The sequence below is a fragment of the Ovis aries genome, chromosome 2 (genome assembly GCF_016772045.2).
Source record: "Ovis aries strain OAR_USU_Benz2616 breed Rambouillet chromosome 2, ARS-UI_Ramb_v3.0, whole genome shotgun sequence".
NCBI lineage: Eukaryota > Metazoa > Chordata > Mammalia > Artiodactyla > Bovidae > Ovis > Ovis aries.
The window spans coordinates 47,626,635-47,645,227 of NC_056055.1; the positions used below are offsets into that span (position 1 = coordinate 47,626,635).

General features: G+C 46.0%; 2 protein-coding genes across 19 annotated transcripts in view; one reads left to right on the top strand and one right to left on the bottom strand.

Annotated features, from left to right (window-relative positions):
• TEX10 (testis expressed 10) overlaps window positions 1–344 on the top strand; it is a 49,031-nt gene extending 48,687 nt beyond the window's left edge. For all 3 annotated transcript variants that reach the window (XM_027964391.2, XM_042243193.1, XM_060409240.1), the window contains one exon: window positions 128–344. In XM_027964391.2, coding sequence (XP_027820192.1) covers window positions 128–241 — 114 coding nt within the window. In that variant the 3' untranslated portion in view covers window positions 242–344. The remainder of the gene's footprint in view (window positions 1–127) is intronic.
• The window catches only part of INVS (inversin), a 136,021-nt gene that overhangs the window by 659 nt on the left and 116,769 nt on the right, over window positions 1–18,593 (bottom strand). For 8 of the 16 annotated variants that reach the window (XM_042243185.1, XM_004004220.5, XM_042243186.2 and 5 more), the window contains 4 exons: window positions 12,979–13,696; window positions 5,428–5,657; window positions 4,657–4,728; window positions 259–1,976 (listed from right to left, as the gene is read on the bottom strand). In XM_042243185.1, coding sequence (XP_042099119.1) covers window positions 1,825–1,976; window positions 4,657–4,728; window positions 5,428–5,657; window positions 12,979–13,696 — 1,172 coding nt within the window. In that variant the 3' untranslated portion in view covers window positions 259–1,824. Of the gene's footprint in view, window positions 1–258; window positions 1,977–4,458; window positions 4,578–4,656; window positions 4,729–5,427; window positions 5,658–6,683; window positions 6,730–12,978; window positions 13,697–18,593 lie in introns of those variants that run through there. The other 8 variants (XM_060409239.1, XM_012120241.3, XM_060409237.1 and 5 more) reach the window with 7 other exon arrangements.

The window sequence follows — 18,593 nt, forward strand, 5'->3', positions numbered from 1 at the left end:
GATTTGCTGTCGTAAGTTATAGATGATGATACTACTAAGGGACTCTTGAGATCTTGTTTGGGTGTGATAAAAACCATCAGGAAGCAGTTTTGGTACCACTCTCACATTATTCTTGTTTTCTTTGCAGACACTGAAGAGCGGAGGTGTGCAGGAGCAGTGGCTTACAGACTTACATTATTGCTTCAACGTGTACATCACTGGGCATCCCCAGGGCCCCAACGCATTGAATACAGTGTATTGAAAAGGCACTGCAGCACCTCTGTTGGAAACTGTTTATTCACACCTAATTTTGAAGAGAGACTGATGTCATAAATGTTTGTCATTAAAGCTGAACTTTTAAAGAAGCTGTTTATGAACCTTCCTTTGCACTGAAACAGGAAAATAATGCTTGGGAGTTGCCACTGATGCACAGGCTGGCTTCTTGGATTAGCGTGTGATGTGTGGTTAAGTATATACATCCTCATAGCTAAGTATATATAAAATACACAGCAATAATATGGTACTTTCTGTTATATTCTAAGAAGCCAGCTGAATCTTTTTGGCCCCATCTAGGCAAACCTCATTCTGTGTGTTCTCAGTCCCAGTTCATTCAGACAGCAACAGACTAGATTTTGGTTTGGTTTGGGAGTGGTTGCTTCTCGCCTTGGAGTTGTGTTGTTTACAGAGGATTTCAAGACAGTACTCCCATTGTTGTGAATTTTCCTATACCTAAGTGGTGTTTGGTCTGAGCTGCAAAACTCTTAAAAATTTTTTCTACTAGTGATTATAATTTTTGTTATAATCATTTTCACAATAATGATGTAATTAGCCAACTGTTAAAAAAAAAAATCCAAGTGTTTAACACTTTATTGTTTCCCGTCTCTTACTGTCAAGACAGGGGTGGCCGTAATCTTAAAACAGAAGCAGTCCTAGAAATACCTGTGAGCCTAATATGTCATTGTCTCTGCCTGTCTACATTCCTAGTAGCTTTGCCCTTAGTAGATATGAAGAAGCCCATAATCACTGATTTTATTTAAACCAGATGTTCTTCAAGAGCTGGAACGCACAGTTTGCACAGTGCCAGAGGAAAGGCAGTTTGACAAGATGGCTCACCTCTGCAGGTCAGGCAGAAAATAGAAGTAGGAGGTTAAGGCCCAAGCTGGCACCCTGTGCGTGAATGATCTGGTCTGTAGGCCTGTTGACTGAGGCCTTGGGGCTAGGTGCAGCCGCCGGTGCTCAGCGGAAGGAACACCGCTCACCGAGAGGACATGGCAGCCACCTGTGGCCTCCAGAGGCTGATGTGGAAACTAAAATGTAAGCCATCAACGATATACCTGGTACAGTCTTACAATCTCTAAAAGCAAACACTGGGTCATGACTCTTGTCTAAAAATTATAACAGGATGTGGTGTCTATAATGAAGTTCATTGCATTTGATTCCAGAAAGGTAGTGAGCTGAAGGCAGTTGCTGTGGGCCAGGCTCCTCCGCATCTCACTTAGGTTCTTCAGACTGGAGTCAACAAAGCCAGGCTTGCACCAGCTGGCAGGGAGAAATCCCAACCCAGCAGCATCTTCAGTGCTCACTTTTCTTAGTTTTACATAGACTCATTGTTACTATAAAGTCTTTTCCAGTCCTATTGAAGTGGAGGCAGATGGGCAGTTCTGCACAGGTATGGACTACCCTGGTCCCTCCAGTGCAGGTGAAGAATTTACAAAACAGTGCTATGTGAGAGCAGAAGGAAAACACATTTCTTTTCAGTTGTTACCACATTTTCAGGCTAATAAGGCTTTGGGATATTAAAGTTGCCTAAAGTGTAAACACTAATCAGAGAACTTGAAGTCTGCACTAGCTATCTGAGCCCCCTGGGCACAGTCTTCCTTCCTTAGGCAGTTGAAGCTTTAGTTTGTTTCTTGATGGGTTAGCTGATTGCAGGTTGTAAGAAAAATTCTGTGATCTTCCACTGTTCTCAAGGAGGTGAATACACTGCAAGTTGCTCACTGTTAATAACAGACAGATACTCAGATTATCAATGCTGAAGGGCAGGGTGGGGAGGAAAAGGGGTTTAGGTTTGGACTATCCATGGGACCCAAAAAGGTGATGGTTTATGGTAGAGACAGGATGACATAAGCCCCCCCTTTTCCATCCTCTCAAAGATACTTGACATCTTTTTAAGAAAGAACCTTGACTGTGATGGGGCAGGTGCCTGAGGAGCTAGGACTGGAACATAGGTCTTCAGTTTGTTTGAAATAACCACTATGCTGCTGCTTTCTCTGCATCTCCTCTTAACACGACAGTTAAGACAGGATGCTACAGTTGGAAAACTCGTGGTGCACTCAGCCCTCTCACTTAACAAAGGAGGATGCTAAGGCCCCGAAGGGTTAAGAGACGCTGTGGAGGCTGTATTGCTGAATGTTGCTCCTAACTTGCTGTGAAGCAAAGAAGCAAGCATGAAAGGTGAGTAGTTTTTTTAAAAAGTTAACAAAGATAATTGTTCTCTTCTGTTTTTATTACTGTTATTCAATAAAGCTGAAGTGGACTGTTTTGGAACTCTGATGTTTTCTGGCTGCTTTGCTGTATATCAAGTCATCTTATCTGCATACCCCTCTGTTGGTGGGCAGGGATATTCTGCATTCATACAGGTGGTACCATTTTTACTAAGCCATGGTTATTCCATTCATTGGAATGGGATTTTTTTGAGAGGAAGTTTTTAATGAGATGGGCCTCCAAATTTGGGACATTTCTCTCTCTCTCTGTTCTCTGATCCATTATGATGGTGCTGTTCTTTCTGGGTGTGGGTGGTTTGCAGGTGGGTGGGAAGACTGGGGAGAATGCAATTGTTTGTTTCCTGGATGCATGTAAAGAAATAGTCTAAGGAGTTTGTTTCCTTTGGTTTATCCAGCTAACTTTCTATTCCTTGTAAGAGATAAAAGCACTAACATCTCTCCTTGAGTTGAAGGTTAGGAGCCACAATCTGAACTCAGATCTGAGCACCTACAATATGCCCAACAATGCACTAAAGCTAAGTAAACAGTGAACAAAAGTCAGACATCCTTAACTCGATGGAATTCTCAAAGCAAAAAATAATAAAACTTTTTACAAACTTTTTGGCTGTGCCTCAAGGAATGTGGAATCTTAGATCCCTGACCTGGAATGGAACCCATGCCCCCTGCAATCGAAGTGCAGACTGCCAGGGAAGTCCCTCAAAGCAAAAAGTTATACTCAAGGTAAAGACTAAAACAAACGGCTTGTCTTCCTTGGTTCAGTTGGCCATCTGTGACGCCATGTTGCAGAAACAAATATGTCTGTCCAAGTCATGCCCATTTCATGGAAATTATAGACTTGTATTCTGAATAAAACATGGGCTGCAGCTAACTAGCTTGCTGCTCTGCCCATCAGCTTTATTCACAGGTTAATGATTAATGTGGGTAGGTAGGTGGGCCTCATAAAACCTTTGTCCTCAAGCTTGGGTTCAGGAAAAGATTCTCTTCCGTCCTCATCCATTTTCAAGCCAGTGTAGAATAAACTAATTCATATATAGTTCTAAGAAACTATTGACTATTTTGTTTCTTCTGTCTTTAACTGTGAGCCCTTTAACTTAAAACCTCTTATGCTGTTAAACACCTTCATTTTTTAAAGATTTGATAGTCTTGGACTTTCTTGAGACTGAGTAAAATACCAAAAATGCTACATCTTAAAGTAATTTTATCTAACAGTTATTTTTGAAACTATTCTTTAATTCACTCAAGATAACTAGAGGTGTGTGTGTGTTTTTCTTTTAAACCTAGAACTATGGGCCTGATTCCTTTGAGTTTCTAACTGCCCTGATCAGCCTGCCTATGTCAGATGAATTGCCCAACTCTTATTAAAGCTTTGGTAGTAATTACTGTCCCATCTCCAGATTTTCCCCCATCAAAAACTAAATTAATATTAAAGTTCATGCTGACAATCATTGTTCACCTCCCCAGCTGCACCCTGTTCCCGCGGGATGACTGGATCAGGGACTGGGGGGAGCGTGTTGCCATAGCCACCTATGAGAAACACTAGACCTGGCATTAACTGCTGACAGCACTGAACTTATCACCCACATTTAATGCTGGCATGAATGGAGGGGCCCTGAGTAAGACACTCTTGTCTTGGGCTAAAAGGAAAGTTCCCTGAATTGCCTGTGTGAGTGAAAGTGTGGACAGTTGAACCTGAGCTGGACCTGCTATTAAAATGTCCTCCTGAGGTGGCCCTAAAAGGCAAAAGCCAGAATTTGTAGTAAAAGGACTTCTTCCCATCTTTGAGGAGGAGATGGTGGATCTTAATGGGAAACCAAAACAGAATAAGAACTCCCAGGATATTACTTTGAAGAATAACAGTATTTGTGCTTACCCTTCCTGTATGTGAACAAGTATGGTAAAGTGATCAGTAATAGGTGCTATTTATTATTTATGCTGGAGGTAATGTTATAGTTTTGGGTTATAAAAATAACTTGTCTTTTCTGAAGAAGAGATGTTTATTGTGGTGATGATTCCATGAAAGGGGGATGAAAAACATGCAGTCCTGAAATCAACTGGCCATTGGAACCCCCTGGCAGTCTGCTCTAATGTCTCCACCTTTGGGGTGAAACAGAAAAGGGAAGTGCTTCTCACATGGTCCCCCCTGTCTGTTTTGCCCATGTAGGGACTGCCTTACCTGAGTTGAGACCCAGCACAGAGTGGGCTTTTGAAGATCTTGTGGGCTGACGTACTTTCCCTTCTTGAGAACCTGAAATCAACCAACAATTACTTGTTTTTTAACCAGTGACAGCTGTAGCCTGACCAAGTGCTGAATTTCTTATTGAGGTGAAGCCTTGAGCTTGTAGGTGTCCACCAAGATAAATTAGGTGTGTGCAGAACCACATAGGTCCGGGGTTAAGTCTGGAGATTTTGCTGCCAGGGCCACAGATCTGTTTGTGAAGGTGCCTTAACTTTTGTTCCCTCCATCGAGGAGCAAGTGAGGCACTTTCTAGAGCTGAAAGGGTTTCAGTATGCAGCAGTTTATTTGCCAAACAAGCATGTACTTCAGTGCTTGGATCTGGGGTGTTCCCATAGACAGGCAGCTCTGTGCTATCTAAGCGCAGGGAAGGTCAGCATGAGGCAGGCAGGATCAGCCTGGGCCTGGGATCCTCTTAAGGGGAAACCCGGCAGCAGTCTAGAGAGCTTGTGTGGTGAGGCTTCCATGAGGAAGCCCAGCAGACAATCTCTTGGCAGTAAGGCTCTCTTGGCTGAGATCAGAATGCTTCATGAAACCAATTCCAACCCAGAGTTGCTGCAAGGGAGGCATAAATATGATGAGAATTCTCTTTGGCTGTTTAATGCAGTTCCTACCTAAATGGACATTTGCCCAATGTAATTAAATCCTGTTTTCAAAATCTGAGGTGACACTTCGGGGGTGCTACCATACAGTACACAGAAGGACAGTTACCGTAGATCTGTTTGAGCACTGAGTGCCTGGTGGGCTTGGTGCCTGAGCTGCCCTTGGGTGGACTCTTGGTGGTCTTGCTTACTGCCATGGTCTTTGGGGGTTTCAGTTCCAGTTCCTTCCTCCAAACATGGAGGATCAAAGCCAGGCACTCTCGGTTCCATCTGTCCATATCTCTGGCTCCAAGCTGTTTCAAGTGCAGGAGGTTCGACAGGTGCTTCCTGAGCTGGTAGCTGGCGAGTCAGAGAAGGGCAGAGAATTTAAGGTCATAGTACTGAGAAAACCAATGTCCCTTGAAGTTCCTAGAAGCTATAAGATGGTAGTTGCTGAACTCTTGTGAGATTCACTCAAACTCCCATTCCTAATTTCAGTGGCAATATGTTGTATATTGAGTTCTGCCCCTGTCCATCAGTATTTCCTGAACTAGGAATCAGTTAGATGGGTCCTTGCCAAAGTGGGACAGGACAACGTGTAAACAAATGAAGTATGAGAAGTACTATGTGAGAGCTAGGAGCTAGATGGCTGGTGTTAGTGCTGGGTTTTAAGGGATAAGTGAAAGCTTGCTAGGCAGGGAAGGGCATTCTGGGTAGCAGAATTGACATGATTAGAGATGTGGGCATTTGTGCATGAATCTTTACTAGCGGAGTGAGATGTGTGCAAAGGATTATGTATTTGGTAAGGCAAGGAGGATTGGATATTGGGCCCCACTGTGGAAGGAACCAGCATTTGGTCAGGGCCTCCTGAATACCAGGCACCTCCCCTGTGGTTAAGTCTGAAAGTAAACCTGTGAGGTAGATGTTATGAGGCTGAGTAGAGAGGAACATCACCAAGATGGTGACATAAGTCCATTTTGACTGCTACCCATCACAAGAACAGCAACTAATATTCATGGATAAAGACAGCAGTGAGAAAATCCTGGAACACAGGGATGAGGCTAAAGGAACCCCTGCTCCAGAGACAGACAGATTTAGAAGGGAAACCGTGTGAGCAGCTCCATGCTGACAGCATTGCCTTCCCCCAGGCTGGCACAGCATCACACGGAGAGGTCTGCCCTGAGCCTGCTAGGCTTCCAGTGGGAAAAGAGCCCAGGATGGACATCCAGCTCCCCCAGCATCATGGGTTGCTTCTTGGGAGCAACTCCTGTCTTACTCCATGGGGACTGCAAGGGACTCTGGGACTTAACCACTGGGAATCCAGTGATGACAGAGAAGGAATGAGGGGCTTGTAACAACCATCAGAGGGATCTTGGCAGAGCCTACCTGTAGAGTCCAAGTAGTAGTTCAAACCAGTAGCTCTGACTGGACTCTGTAGAAACAAGATGGCAGTACAGTCTGACCAGGGAACCCACTGGAGTTCAAGTTTCCCTGATCCAGTTTCTTATACAAAAAACCTTGCTGGCCTTGGAGCCTAGTCTGACCCTGCCCCGGCAGGAGAGCTGAGTCATAGCCCAGCCCATGGCTGAGTGTAGTTTCTGGTCGCTTCCTGACCAGAAAGGCTGGCCAGACCACCTGGAAGCTGTGTAGCCCAGGAATGCTCAAGAATAGTGCAAAGCAGGCAGAGCCGATCCTCCACAAAGCCAACAGCATTGTTCAGCCAGGGACCTTGGGGAGCAGGGCAGCTTGAATCAAGATCACAAAGAAGCCACCTTTGAAACCAGTTCCGCCACTCTGTCCGAGTGGGGAAAGTAATTCCAAGCCCCACCATGGCTGAATACAGCCTTCAGCCCGCCCAACCAGGGGACCTCACCAGAGTACACTCAAGCCTTGAAACCCATCCCATAGTCCTTAGAGTGGCACTTGAGCAGAGGACTGCCCGTGGCTTTCCCCTCTACAGAATAAAACTAGTGGCTGTGTCTGGCCAGGGAATTCAGTGCCCATGCTGGGGCGTCCTATCCAACCAGAGCAGGAAGGTAAATCCTAGCTCTGCCTACTGCCAGTCTCGACTAAGTATGCCTGACCAGAGAATCTGGGCAACTTGCAGAGCCCAACCTACAGCCTCACTTGAGCAGGGAACCAAAGCAGCAGTCCTGTCCACTCCCTGCCATGCAATCTTAGAGCTTAGGCAGCGGCCTTGCCCAAAAAGAGAAAGCAAGTCCCACCTGCCCAAGTACATTATCAGCAGACACATCCAGAAACCCAAACTGAGCTCAGTGTTGAAGAACCGTCTCTGCCAAAGCAAACTTGTGAGAAGACTGCTTATTCAAATGCATAGATGCCAACATAAGGGACCAAGGATACAATTCCCCCCACCGCCAAAAAAAAAAAAAAAAACCACAGGTAAATATGATACCAAAGGAAATAATGATATTTTAAGATACTTTATATAAGCTTCATGGTAATCACAGGGGTAAAACCTGTACTAATTACACCAAGGAACATGATAAGTCAATGCAGATTGATACCAGAAAGCACCAAAACACACAAAAAAGATAGTAGGATAAGATGGAACAATGGATCAAAAAAACAAGACAGCAAAATGGCAACAGTATATCCTTACCTACTAATAATTGGGCTGAGGTGGTGCTAGCGGTAAAGAACCTGCCTGCCCATGCAGGAGATGTGAGAGACGTGGGTTCGACCCCTGGGTTGGGGAGAGCCCCTGGAGGAGGGCATGGCAACCCACTCCAGTATTCTTGCCTGCAGTATCCCATGGACAGAGGAGCCTGGAGGGCTACAGTCATAGGGTCACACAGACTCGGGCATGGCTGAAGCAACTTAGCACACATGTACCAATAATTACTTTAAATGTAGAAAATTTAAAACAGAACTACCATATGATCCAGCATCCCCACTTCTGAGTATATAACTGAAGGAGATAAAAGCAGTACATTGAAGAGATCCCTATATCCATAGCAGCAGCATTTTACAATAGCTAGGACATGGAAACATCATAAGTGTCCACTGATGGATGAGTGAATAAAGAAGTTGTTTTATATATATACACACACAATAGAATACTGTACATTATATATGTATTATCAGTTCAGTCAGTCATGTCCGACTCTGCGACCCCATGGACTGCAGCATGCCACGCTTCCCTCCCTGTCCATCACCAACTCCTGGAGCCTACTCAAACTCATGTCCATTGCATCAATGATGCCATCCAACCATCTTGTCCTCTGTCGTCCCCTTCTCCCACCTTCAGTCTTTCCCAGCATCAGGGTCTTTTCCAGTGAGTCGTCCTTCACATCAGGTGGCCAAAGTATTGGAGTTTCAGCTTCAGCATCAGTCCTTCCACTGAATATTCAGGACTGATTTTCTTTAGGATTAACTGGTTGGATCTCCTTGCAGTCCAAGGGACTCAAGAGTCTTTTCAAAACCACATTTCAAAAGCATCAATTCTTCAGCACTTGGCTTTCTTTACAGTCCAACTCTCACATCCATACGTGACTACTGGAAAAACCATAGCTTTGACTACACGGACCTTTGTTGGTAATGTCTCTGCTTTTTAATATGTTGCCTAGGTTGGTCATAGTGTTTCTTCCTATATATATGTATTATATATATATACAATAGGATATTATTCAGTCATAAAAAGAAATGCTGCCATTTGCAGCAACACAGATGAACCCTAAAGACCTTATTTCAGATAAATACTGTATTATTTCACTTACATGTGCAATCTTCAAAAACAAATCCATAGAGAAATCAGATTTGTGGTCATCAGAGATTGGAGGAGAGGAATTGGATGGACATGATCAAAAGGTACAAACTTCCAGTTATAAGACAAGTAAGTACTGGGGATACAACGTACAATGTGATGACTATAGTTAACACTTCTTTATGACATATGTGAAAGTTTTTAAAGAGTAAATCCTAAGAGTTCTCATCACAAGGGAAAAAACCTTTTACCTGTGTGAGATGATGGTGTTCACTAAACTTATGTGGTAATGGTTTTATAACATATGTAAGCCAAGTCATTATGCTGTACATGTTAAACTTACGCAGGGCCACATCTCAATTATATCACAATAAAAATACAGAGCCAGGAGAAGCCAACATTCAGATCAGTGCTTGTCTAGTCCAGCAGCCAAACACTACTAATGACTTGGTCTCTACTCTGTTCTTGGTGGGGATGCTCAGAGATTTCTAAAAATAGTGGCAAAGGTTAAGAGCTGAGTCTTACTAAAACCATTCTGCTGGAGGGTGGAGCCTGGGTAGGGGAGGGGAGGGGCACCAGGGTGATGGCTATATTTACCTCTGGTGTTTTCCTTCCAGTGTTTATCCCATGTGCACTCCCGAAGCTCTTATTGAGCCCTTGGCTGTTGTGCAGCCTCCCAGGGAAGCTGCACCAGGGTTCATTAACTGCAGCTGATTAACTCTTCCTGGTATGCTCACAGGGAGCTGCATGCCCGGTCTTAAAATACACCAGACGGGACAGACCCTTCTTCCCAAGTGCTCGAAGCTCTGTGCAGTGCTTGGTGCAACCCTTCCCTCCTGTCCTAAAGGCTATCTGAGTAGAACTACAGCAATTTTTCCTTTCTTTCCCCAGAGCATGACAAACCATGGCACCCCTTTACTAGAATGTACCATGTTTTCAAAAAGCCAATTATAGAGAGAAGTAAGCGTTATGGGACAACACGGCTCCCCAGTTCAATTCTCCCATATCCCCTGCTCTGCGAGCGGAGGCTGGGAACCGAGGGGTTGGCTGAAGCTGTAGCAAACTGCCACCTCATGGACTCTGGTGTGGAGACTGAGTCTGCCTGCTGGTCTCCTGTTCTCAAGGAGAATGTGCACTCCTGGTTTGCTGAGAATCCAAACACACTCAATGGTCCCTTTTGGCCTGGGTGCAGGGCTCTTGCTGTGATCCAGCTGCTCCTTGCTTATTTACTTCAAAACATGCTGGAGAGGAGCTGATAAGTGCCTTACACAGCAACTCCTCTTCATCACAGCAACTTCCCAGCGCAGCCTAGCTTGTCCAGTATCCAGTTTCAACCTTTAGTCAAGCCTTGACTGGTAATAAAACACATGCTAGGACGAAGTTTCATTTTTTTCTGGGTCCCAGGTTCAATCTGCTCACCCTGTCCGGTGTGTTTTCAGCTGGCCTGCCTGCTTCCCTGGGCATATGTCCTAGGACTGTGACCTGAGTTTATGGGAGCTCATGCGCTAAGCCCTGCTCCCTACCCCTGCCCTCAGGGCCCCTGAGGACACCTCGGACACCCTGCATCATCCTGGATGGCACTGAGGGCTCCTGGGCTTCAAACAGAAGACAGACATGGCTGTTGCAGAATCATTGAAGGGGTTTTAACTGTCGCTTGGCACGGGACTTGCCACAGTCTGCAGCTTCCCAGAAGCCCTTTGGGAGCTGATTTCCCAGGACTCAGAAATGCACAGGGTGCAACCAGAGGGGCCTGTGTAACTACCTCCCCAGGTGGACACACAGACTGTGAGTCCACTGTTCTTGAGGAGAATGACTGAAGGCTCATTTGCTGCTGCGGACACTGGCTGACAGGACCTGTCAGCTGCTGACTCTTCAAAGGAGCCAGAGGCCAGCCTGACAGGGAGGCCCTGCAGCTGGGGAGCAGCTGTGGGGCTCGACGTGGCAAGCCTCACAGGTTTGCTTGGATCCCAGGTTTCAGCTGAGATACTTAACAAGAAGTTCCTCTGGGATGGTAGCCAGTGTATGTCCTGGCAGAACACCCAAGGGGGAGCGAGGACCCTTCCTATCTGTGGCTTCAGAGGTCACCGGTCTGAGTGGGAGGCCAGTACTGGCACATACCAGCTCTGTAAGCAGGGCTGGCTGATGAACTTCTCTGCGCTTGTCTCCTCCACTGTGGAACGGGGGGAAGAACAGTGTCCCCGGCATCCCTCACAGGCTTACTGTGAGGATTACCCGAGTTAATACATGCACAACTACTTAGAGCAGTGTCTGGCGGGAGTGCCAGATGAACGCAACTACTGGTATTAGTAACAGTGACAACAGCAAACCCCATAACATTACAAAAACATGTTGATGTGGTGAGACCATCCAGACAGCCTATTCTCTAGCCTGTTCTGAGGTGAACAGCGTGAGGTTGGCCTGTGCCTCCATCATTTTGACCACGGCACACACTACCTTCACAGAGAACCTAAGGGAAAGATACCTGGACTCAAGTCAGACGGAACTTCGAGTGCTGGATCTGACCATTAGCACCAGCCTCGTCTCCTGAGAACATCTGCTTGTCTGAAAAACAGGGATACGAATCCCTGCCGTGTCAGCTGGTGGCATGGCTGGGAGAGCTGAGGAGGTCAGGCATGAGGTGACTGTAAGCAGCCACGAGCCTCAGCAGACATGAAGATGCCCTGCAGTGATGACCGTGCAGGCCCCGGGCAGGTCGCTGGCTCCGGGTTAGGAGACTTCAGCATGAAGATCCCTGAGGCGTCTCCCTGGACCTCCCAAGACTCTCAGCTCTCCCTCTGCCAGCGTTAGGGTCTCTGGCACTTTTATCTCCCAACAGGGGCACTGGTACGTGGCACACCCGTGCTCGCACTGATCTGCTTGCTTTGTTCCCCCATCAAGCTTCCTCTCTACCAAGACGGAGACCGCATGGCTCCCACCCGCCCATGACGGGTCCGGCCCTCCCCTGGGTGTGGTCATCACAGAAGGCCTCATCTGGATCCGGGCCCTAGGAGGGCCTGCAGTATGAAAGGGATTATGAGAGATGAGAAAACCTGAAGCAAAGGACTTCTGCAGTCTTCCCAGACTTACAGCTGGGGGTATTCAGCTCAGTACTTCAGGAAGCACCACTCCCAGCACCCACTCCACTTTCTCAGCTCACACAGGTTTCTATAACTTTCAGCCACTCGATGCACTGTATCTAATTCCTGAGTAGTAAAGAGGGAAAATTATCTCCTCACATGTGCAGTGCTTTAGAACTTACAAAGCACAGCTAATCTCATCCTAGCAACCTGTCACAAAAGCAGGACAGGTTGCAGCAATTGTTAAACACCGTTTTACAGGGGAGGAAACCGAGGGTCAGGGAGGCCATTGCTCAAGGTCAGATAACGTGTTAGAGCTTCACCTGAAACTCAGGCTCCCCGGTTTTTCATTTACACCCCACTGTCTTGGGTGCTTTCCTATCTCTCTGGGCAAAAACACCTTCCAAACAGCTTAATATAAACTATTAAGATCTAAACGTGTGCATCTCATAGGTAGGCTCAGAAACATTGGCCTTGTCAGGCCAGCACATGCAATTCACTACAAAGTTTCCTGGTGGCTCCATGGTAAAAAAAATCCACCTGCCAATGCAGGAGACACAGGTTCAATCCCTGGTCTGGGAAGATCCCACATGCCTCAGAGCAACTAAGCCCGTGTGCTACTACTACCGAGTCTGGGCTTTAGAGCACATGCTCTGCAACAAGAGAAGCCACCGCAGTGAGAAGCCTGCCCACCACAACTAAAGAGTAGCCTCCGCTCACCTCAACCAGAAAAAAGCCCACGCAGCTATGCAGACCCAAAGAAGCCATAAATAAATAAAACTGCATATGTCAAGCAAGTGTCCCAGAGAGAGGGAGTGTCGCGCCAGGCGGAGGACAGCCACAGAGCCAGAGCTGTGGCGGCGCCCTGCCTTCATACCTCCTCCAGGCCCGCTGGATGACCGCTGCGGCCTTGTGCTTCCTGCGGAACAGCTCCTTCCTGCTTCTTTCTCTCTGGATGATCTGCAGCCGCAGCTCTACGGGGAGAAGGTCAATGTTCACAGTCTGCCCAGGGAGGGGACCAGGAGCCGGATCAGTCTCCTTGGGTAGTCGAGTGTCCTCAGACCGGGCCGATGTCCCCAGCTTCCTGACGCCTGATCTCAACACCTCTGTGCTTGGTGGCAAATCTGAGGAGGTCCCTCCTGCGAGCTTGTCCTGTGTCACTGTGTTCCTTGGCGTCCGGTGATGGAAAGGACTCTGCCCAGCGTGGACCACTTCCCCCTTGGCACTGCCAGGCCGGCTGGACCCGGCCGGGGAGCGCCTACCTCCTCTGAGCTCCTGGCTGCGCCTCTTCGGGGAGGCATGCATGGCCTTGGGTGCTGCGTCCTGCCGCCGGCTGGCCTTCCAGTGGCTGTCCTGCTGTGAAAGGCTTGCAGCTGCCCAGCTGGCCTCCTTGCCTTCCACATCGGGCCCAGCCCCCTTGACATGGGAGGGCTGCTTGGAGGAGCCTTTCCCCTTGTTACAGTGCTGCTCCCCAGCTGTCTCACCTCTGGGCTTCTCAGCAGGGGGGACTCCCAGACGCCTGTTCCCATCATTGCCTTCGCTGGGGCTGAAGTGGACACAGGCAGATCGGCCTTTAGAATGTTCTCTGGCTATTTCTTGGGGAGACAAGGAAGAAGGGGAGGAACCATTATTGTCCAAAACTTGCAGGGTAGGGCAGTGCTGCCCACTTATTCACCAAAAAAATATTCAGACTTTTCCTTTCATGTCACCAAGATAGTGATAGTATGATTAGGGAAAATTGTTTAACTTCTTTTTCTAGTAATGGTAGGTTAGACAACCTGAAAGCCTTCCCCTATAGAAACCTAGAAATTCTGACTAAAATATAATAAACGTTATTTTAAAAGCACCATAGTGCCTTCAAGAAAAATAAAAGAAATCCCTGGGGGCCAGAAACAAAGAGAAAACCGAGAACTCTACTAATAAGCTTGTGAGCTGATCCAGCGACTGTCAGGCAGGTGGTAGTGGTGAAGTGGGCAATGGCTGGTCTTATTAAATAACAGATTGTTTTAACATCCAGATAAGAACAGAAGACAAGCCTTGCAGGCAGAAAGTTAACTGGAAACAGGACACTGCATGAAGTCAGGACTCTTGAGGCAGTAAACTCTTGGGAAATGATAATCCAGATAAAAATATCTCCCCAGCACTGCTGCTGCTGCTGCTGCTAAGTCGCTTCAGTCGTGTCCGACTCTGTGCGACCCCATAGACAGCAGCCCGCCAGGCTCCCCTGTCCCTGGGATTTTCCAGGCAAGAGTACTGGAGTGGGGTGCCATCGCCTTCTCCGCTTCCCAGCACTAGAAGATGATAAATTTGTCTCAGCCTCGGTTCCAGATAGGGTAAAGGGTCATCCATGAGAGTTTGAAACCAAAGTGCTGTGCCTCACATAGGTTTGGTATTCATTTATTCTCAACCCAGAGGAAAAATTAATATGAAAATTAGTCTCAGAATGGTGGTAATGCAGGGGGCCTCATAGAAGCAAACACAGGCCGTAGAGAGGGGACCTCCTAAAAAAAACTTTGCAATCCATAATTACAAAATACACAAGGAAACAGCCTACTATGAGGGATAGTTAACAGAGAAAAATAGCAAGATTAGATCAACAAAAATGTCAACTGACAGAACAACGTGCATGTGCACATACCTGTGCACAGAGCGTACTCATTAACACAGAAGGTCAAAGCTGGAGAAAAAATTTAAATAACTGAATATAATTATCTCAAATGAAAACGTGTTAGTCTTGGGGTAATAAACAGTGAAGGAACTTCTGCTTCTATAACGGCAGAATTACGCATACTCACCAATAAGGACAATCAAAAAGCTAAAATATTACAACCACCTGTTTGCCAGGTGGCGCTAGTGGTAAAGAAACTGCCTGCCAATGCAGGAGACATCAGTTCCATCCCTGGGCTGGGAAGATCTCCTGGAAAAGGAAATGGCAATCCACTCCAGTATTCTTGCCTGGAGAATCCCAAGGATAGAGGAGCCCGGTGGGCTACAGTCCATGTGGTTGCAAACAGTCAGATACAACTGAAGTGACTTAGCATGCATGCACCGGTCTGAGGCACTGAAGAGCTAACAAGGCAGGGGGAAAAAAAAAAAAAAGGCCAAGATCCAAGAAAATCAGGTGACCAGGAGATGAACAAGGCATTTGGAGCTACATATCCCTAAGGAAATACACTCCTTGAGGTTTGGCGGACAAAACTTGGAGTCCAGATTCAGCCAAAGAGCACTGTTTTGGATTGGGCCCCTCGATGGCTGTTCCAGGGAGAAAAGGTGAACTGGCAGTGGACTGACCCTTGCCGGCACTGAAAGCCCCACTCTGCATCATCTCAGTTCTGGGACCGCATTACGGTGACCCTGGATTGCTCTTTCTCCTGAATGCCTGGCAGAAGTCAATGTAAATCCGCCCTGGAGGAATTATGAATCATACCATGCTAGGCTTTAACTTATTTCTCTAATTTGTTACACTCAGTGGTCCAGTACTTAGTGAGAAATATACAGGGAGATGATACAAGAGAAAATTGAGAGAAGGAGAGACGGAGAGAGAATAGACAATAAAACAGACATGCAGGTCATCCAGACGTGTTTTCAGAAACAGACTTTAAAATAACTATTCTTATGTGTGAAAGAATATGTATATTCTTCATGTATGAAGGAAGGGTATATAAGAAAATAGACTTGCATCTGCTCATTTGTACAAAACAAATATAGAAGGATAATCCGGAAACTGAAGAGACTAGATCCCTACAAGGATGGAGTGGGGAAGTGATAGATGCTTTCCTGAGTGAAACTTCCTGTACCGCTCTCAGACGCATTATAATGTTTCACAGGTACCAAAACAAAATTAAAAAAAAAAAAACCCACAGTGAATCAAAATAACAATGAGATACCACTACACATGGTAAAAATCAAAAATACTGACATCAAATGCTGATGAGGGTAAGAAGCAACAGGAACTCTCCGTCATTGCTGGTGGGATGCAAAATGGTACAGCTGCTTTGGAAGACTGTTTGGCAGTTTCTTACGAAACAGAATATATTCTTATACAATCCAGCAATCCTGCTCTTTGGTATCTTCCCAGATGAATTAAAACCTTATGTCTACCCAACGTCCTGCAGATGGGTGTTTATAGTAGCTTTATTCGTAACTGCCCAAACTTGAAGCAGCCAAGATGTCCTTCAGTAGGTGAACATATAAATAAATTGTGCTATATCTGGACAATGGAATACTATTCAGCAATAAAAAGGAGTGAACTAAAAGGAAATGAGTTTTTTAAAAAATGAACGTGTACCAAAAAGAAATGAGCTACCCAGCCACACAGAATATTATGAAGTGAAATATTACTACCCTTGCATGAATAGTACTAATACATATTAATAAGTGAAGGAGGTCAGCATGAAAAGGCCATATACTATATGATTTCAACTATATGGCATTCTGGAAAAAGGGAAAATTATGGAGACACTAAATGGCTCAGTGGTTACCAGGGGTTCAGGAAAGAAAGTGTGGATTTTTAGGGCAGTATGACAGTTAATGTAATGTCAACTTGACTGGTATAAGATGCCCAGAGTGTTGGTAAAACACTATTTCTGGGTGTGTCTGTGAGGGTGTCTCTGGAAGAGATCAGCTTTTTAGTTGGTAATCTGAGTAAAGAAGACCACCCTCACCAAGGCAGGTCGGCATAGTCCAATCTATTTAGGGACTAAACAGAAAAAAATGGTGGAGGAAGGGTGATTTTCCTTTTTTGCTAGAGCTGGGACATCCATTTTCTCCTGCCCTTGGGCACAGGTGTTCCTGTTTATCAGGCTTTTGGACTTGGACCAGGACTTGTACAAGGTTCCTGGGTGGTTCAGTGGTAAAGAATCCACTTACCAATGCAGGAGATACAGGAGAGACACAGGTTCAATCCCTGGGTCAGGAAGGTCCTCTAGAGTAGGAAATGGCAACCCACTCCAGTATTCTTGCCTGGAAAATTCCATGTATAGAGGAGCCTGGCAGGTGACAGTCCATGGGGTCACAAAGAGTCAGACACAACTGAGCATGATGACTTAAACCATCAGCCCCTCGATTTCCAAAACTTTGGACTCAGAGCATCTGTTCCCTTGTTTTTAAGTTTCAGACTGAGTCACATTGCCAGCTTTCCTGGGTCTCCAGCTTCCAGATGCCAGACTGTGGGTCTCCTCAGCCTCCACAATCAAACAAGCAATCTATACCAAATCTCCTTTAACGTCTGCCTGCTTGCCTGCCTATCTATCTGTCTGTCTGTCTGTCTATTTGTCAATCTTATTGGTTCTGTTTCTCTGGAGACCCCTGATAAAAGCAGTAAAATTATTCTGTATGATACAAGTTATTATACAGAATGTGTAACACCAGGCGTGAACGCTGTTGTAAACTGGACTTGCGTGATAACGATGTGTCAGTGTCAGTTCAGTTCAGTTGCTCAGTCATGTCTGACTTCTTGCGACCCCATGGACTGCAGCACTCCAGGCTTCCCTATCCTTCACCCACTCCCAGAGCCTGCTCAAACTCATGTCCATCAAGTCAGTGATGCCTTCCAACCATCTCATCCTCTGTTGTCCCCTTCTCCTCCCACCTTCAATCTTTCCCAGCATTGGGGTCTTTTCCAGTGAGTCAGCTCTTCACATCAGGTGGCCAAAGTATTGGAGCCTCAACTTCAGCATCAGTCCTTCCAATGAATATCCAGGACTGATTTCCTTTAGGATGGACTGGTTTGATCTCCTTGCAGTTCAAGGGACTCTCAAGAGTCTTTTCCAACAACACAGTTCAAAAGCATCAATTCTCTAGTGCCAAACTTTCTTTACGGTCCAACTCTCTCATCCATACATGACTACTGGAAAAACCATTGTTTTGACTAGATGGACCTTTGTCAGCAAAGTGACGTCTCTGCTTTTTAATATGCTGTCTAGGTTTTTCAGAGCTTTTCTTCCAAAGAGCAAGTGTCTTTTAATTTCATGGCTGCAGTCACCATCTGCAGTGATTTGGGAGCCTAAGAAAATAGTCTGTCACTGTTTCCACTGTTTCCCCATCCATTTGCCATGAAGTGATGGGATCAGATGCCATGATCTTCGTTTTTTGAATGTTGAGCTTTAAGCCAGCTCTTTCACTCTCCTCTTTCACTTTCATCAAGAGGCTCTTTAGTTACTCTTTGATTTCTGCCATTAGGGTGGTTTCATCTGCATATCTGAGGTTATTGATATTTCTCCCAGCAATATTGATTCCAGCTTATGCTTCATCCAGCCCAGAATTTTGCATGATGTACTCTGCATATAAGTTAAATAAGCACAGTGTCAATATACAGCGTTGATGTACTCCTTTTCCTATTTGGAACCAGTCTCTTGTTCCATGTCTGGTTCTAAGTGTTGCTTCTTGACCTGCATACGTGTTTCTCAGGAGGCAGGTAAGGTGATCTGGTATTCCCATCTCTTTAAGAATGTTCCACAGATTGTTGTGATCCACAGAGTCAAAGGCTTTAGT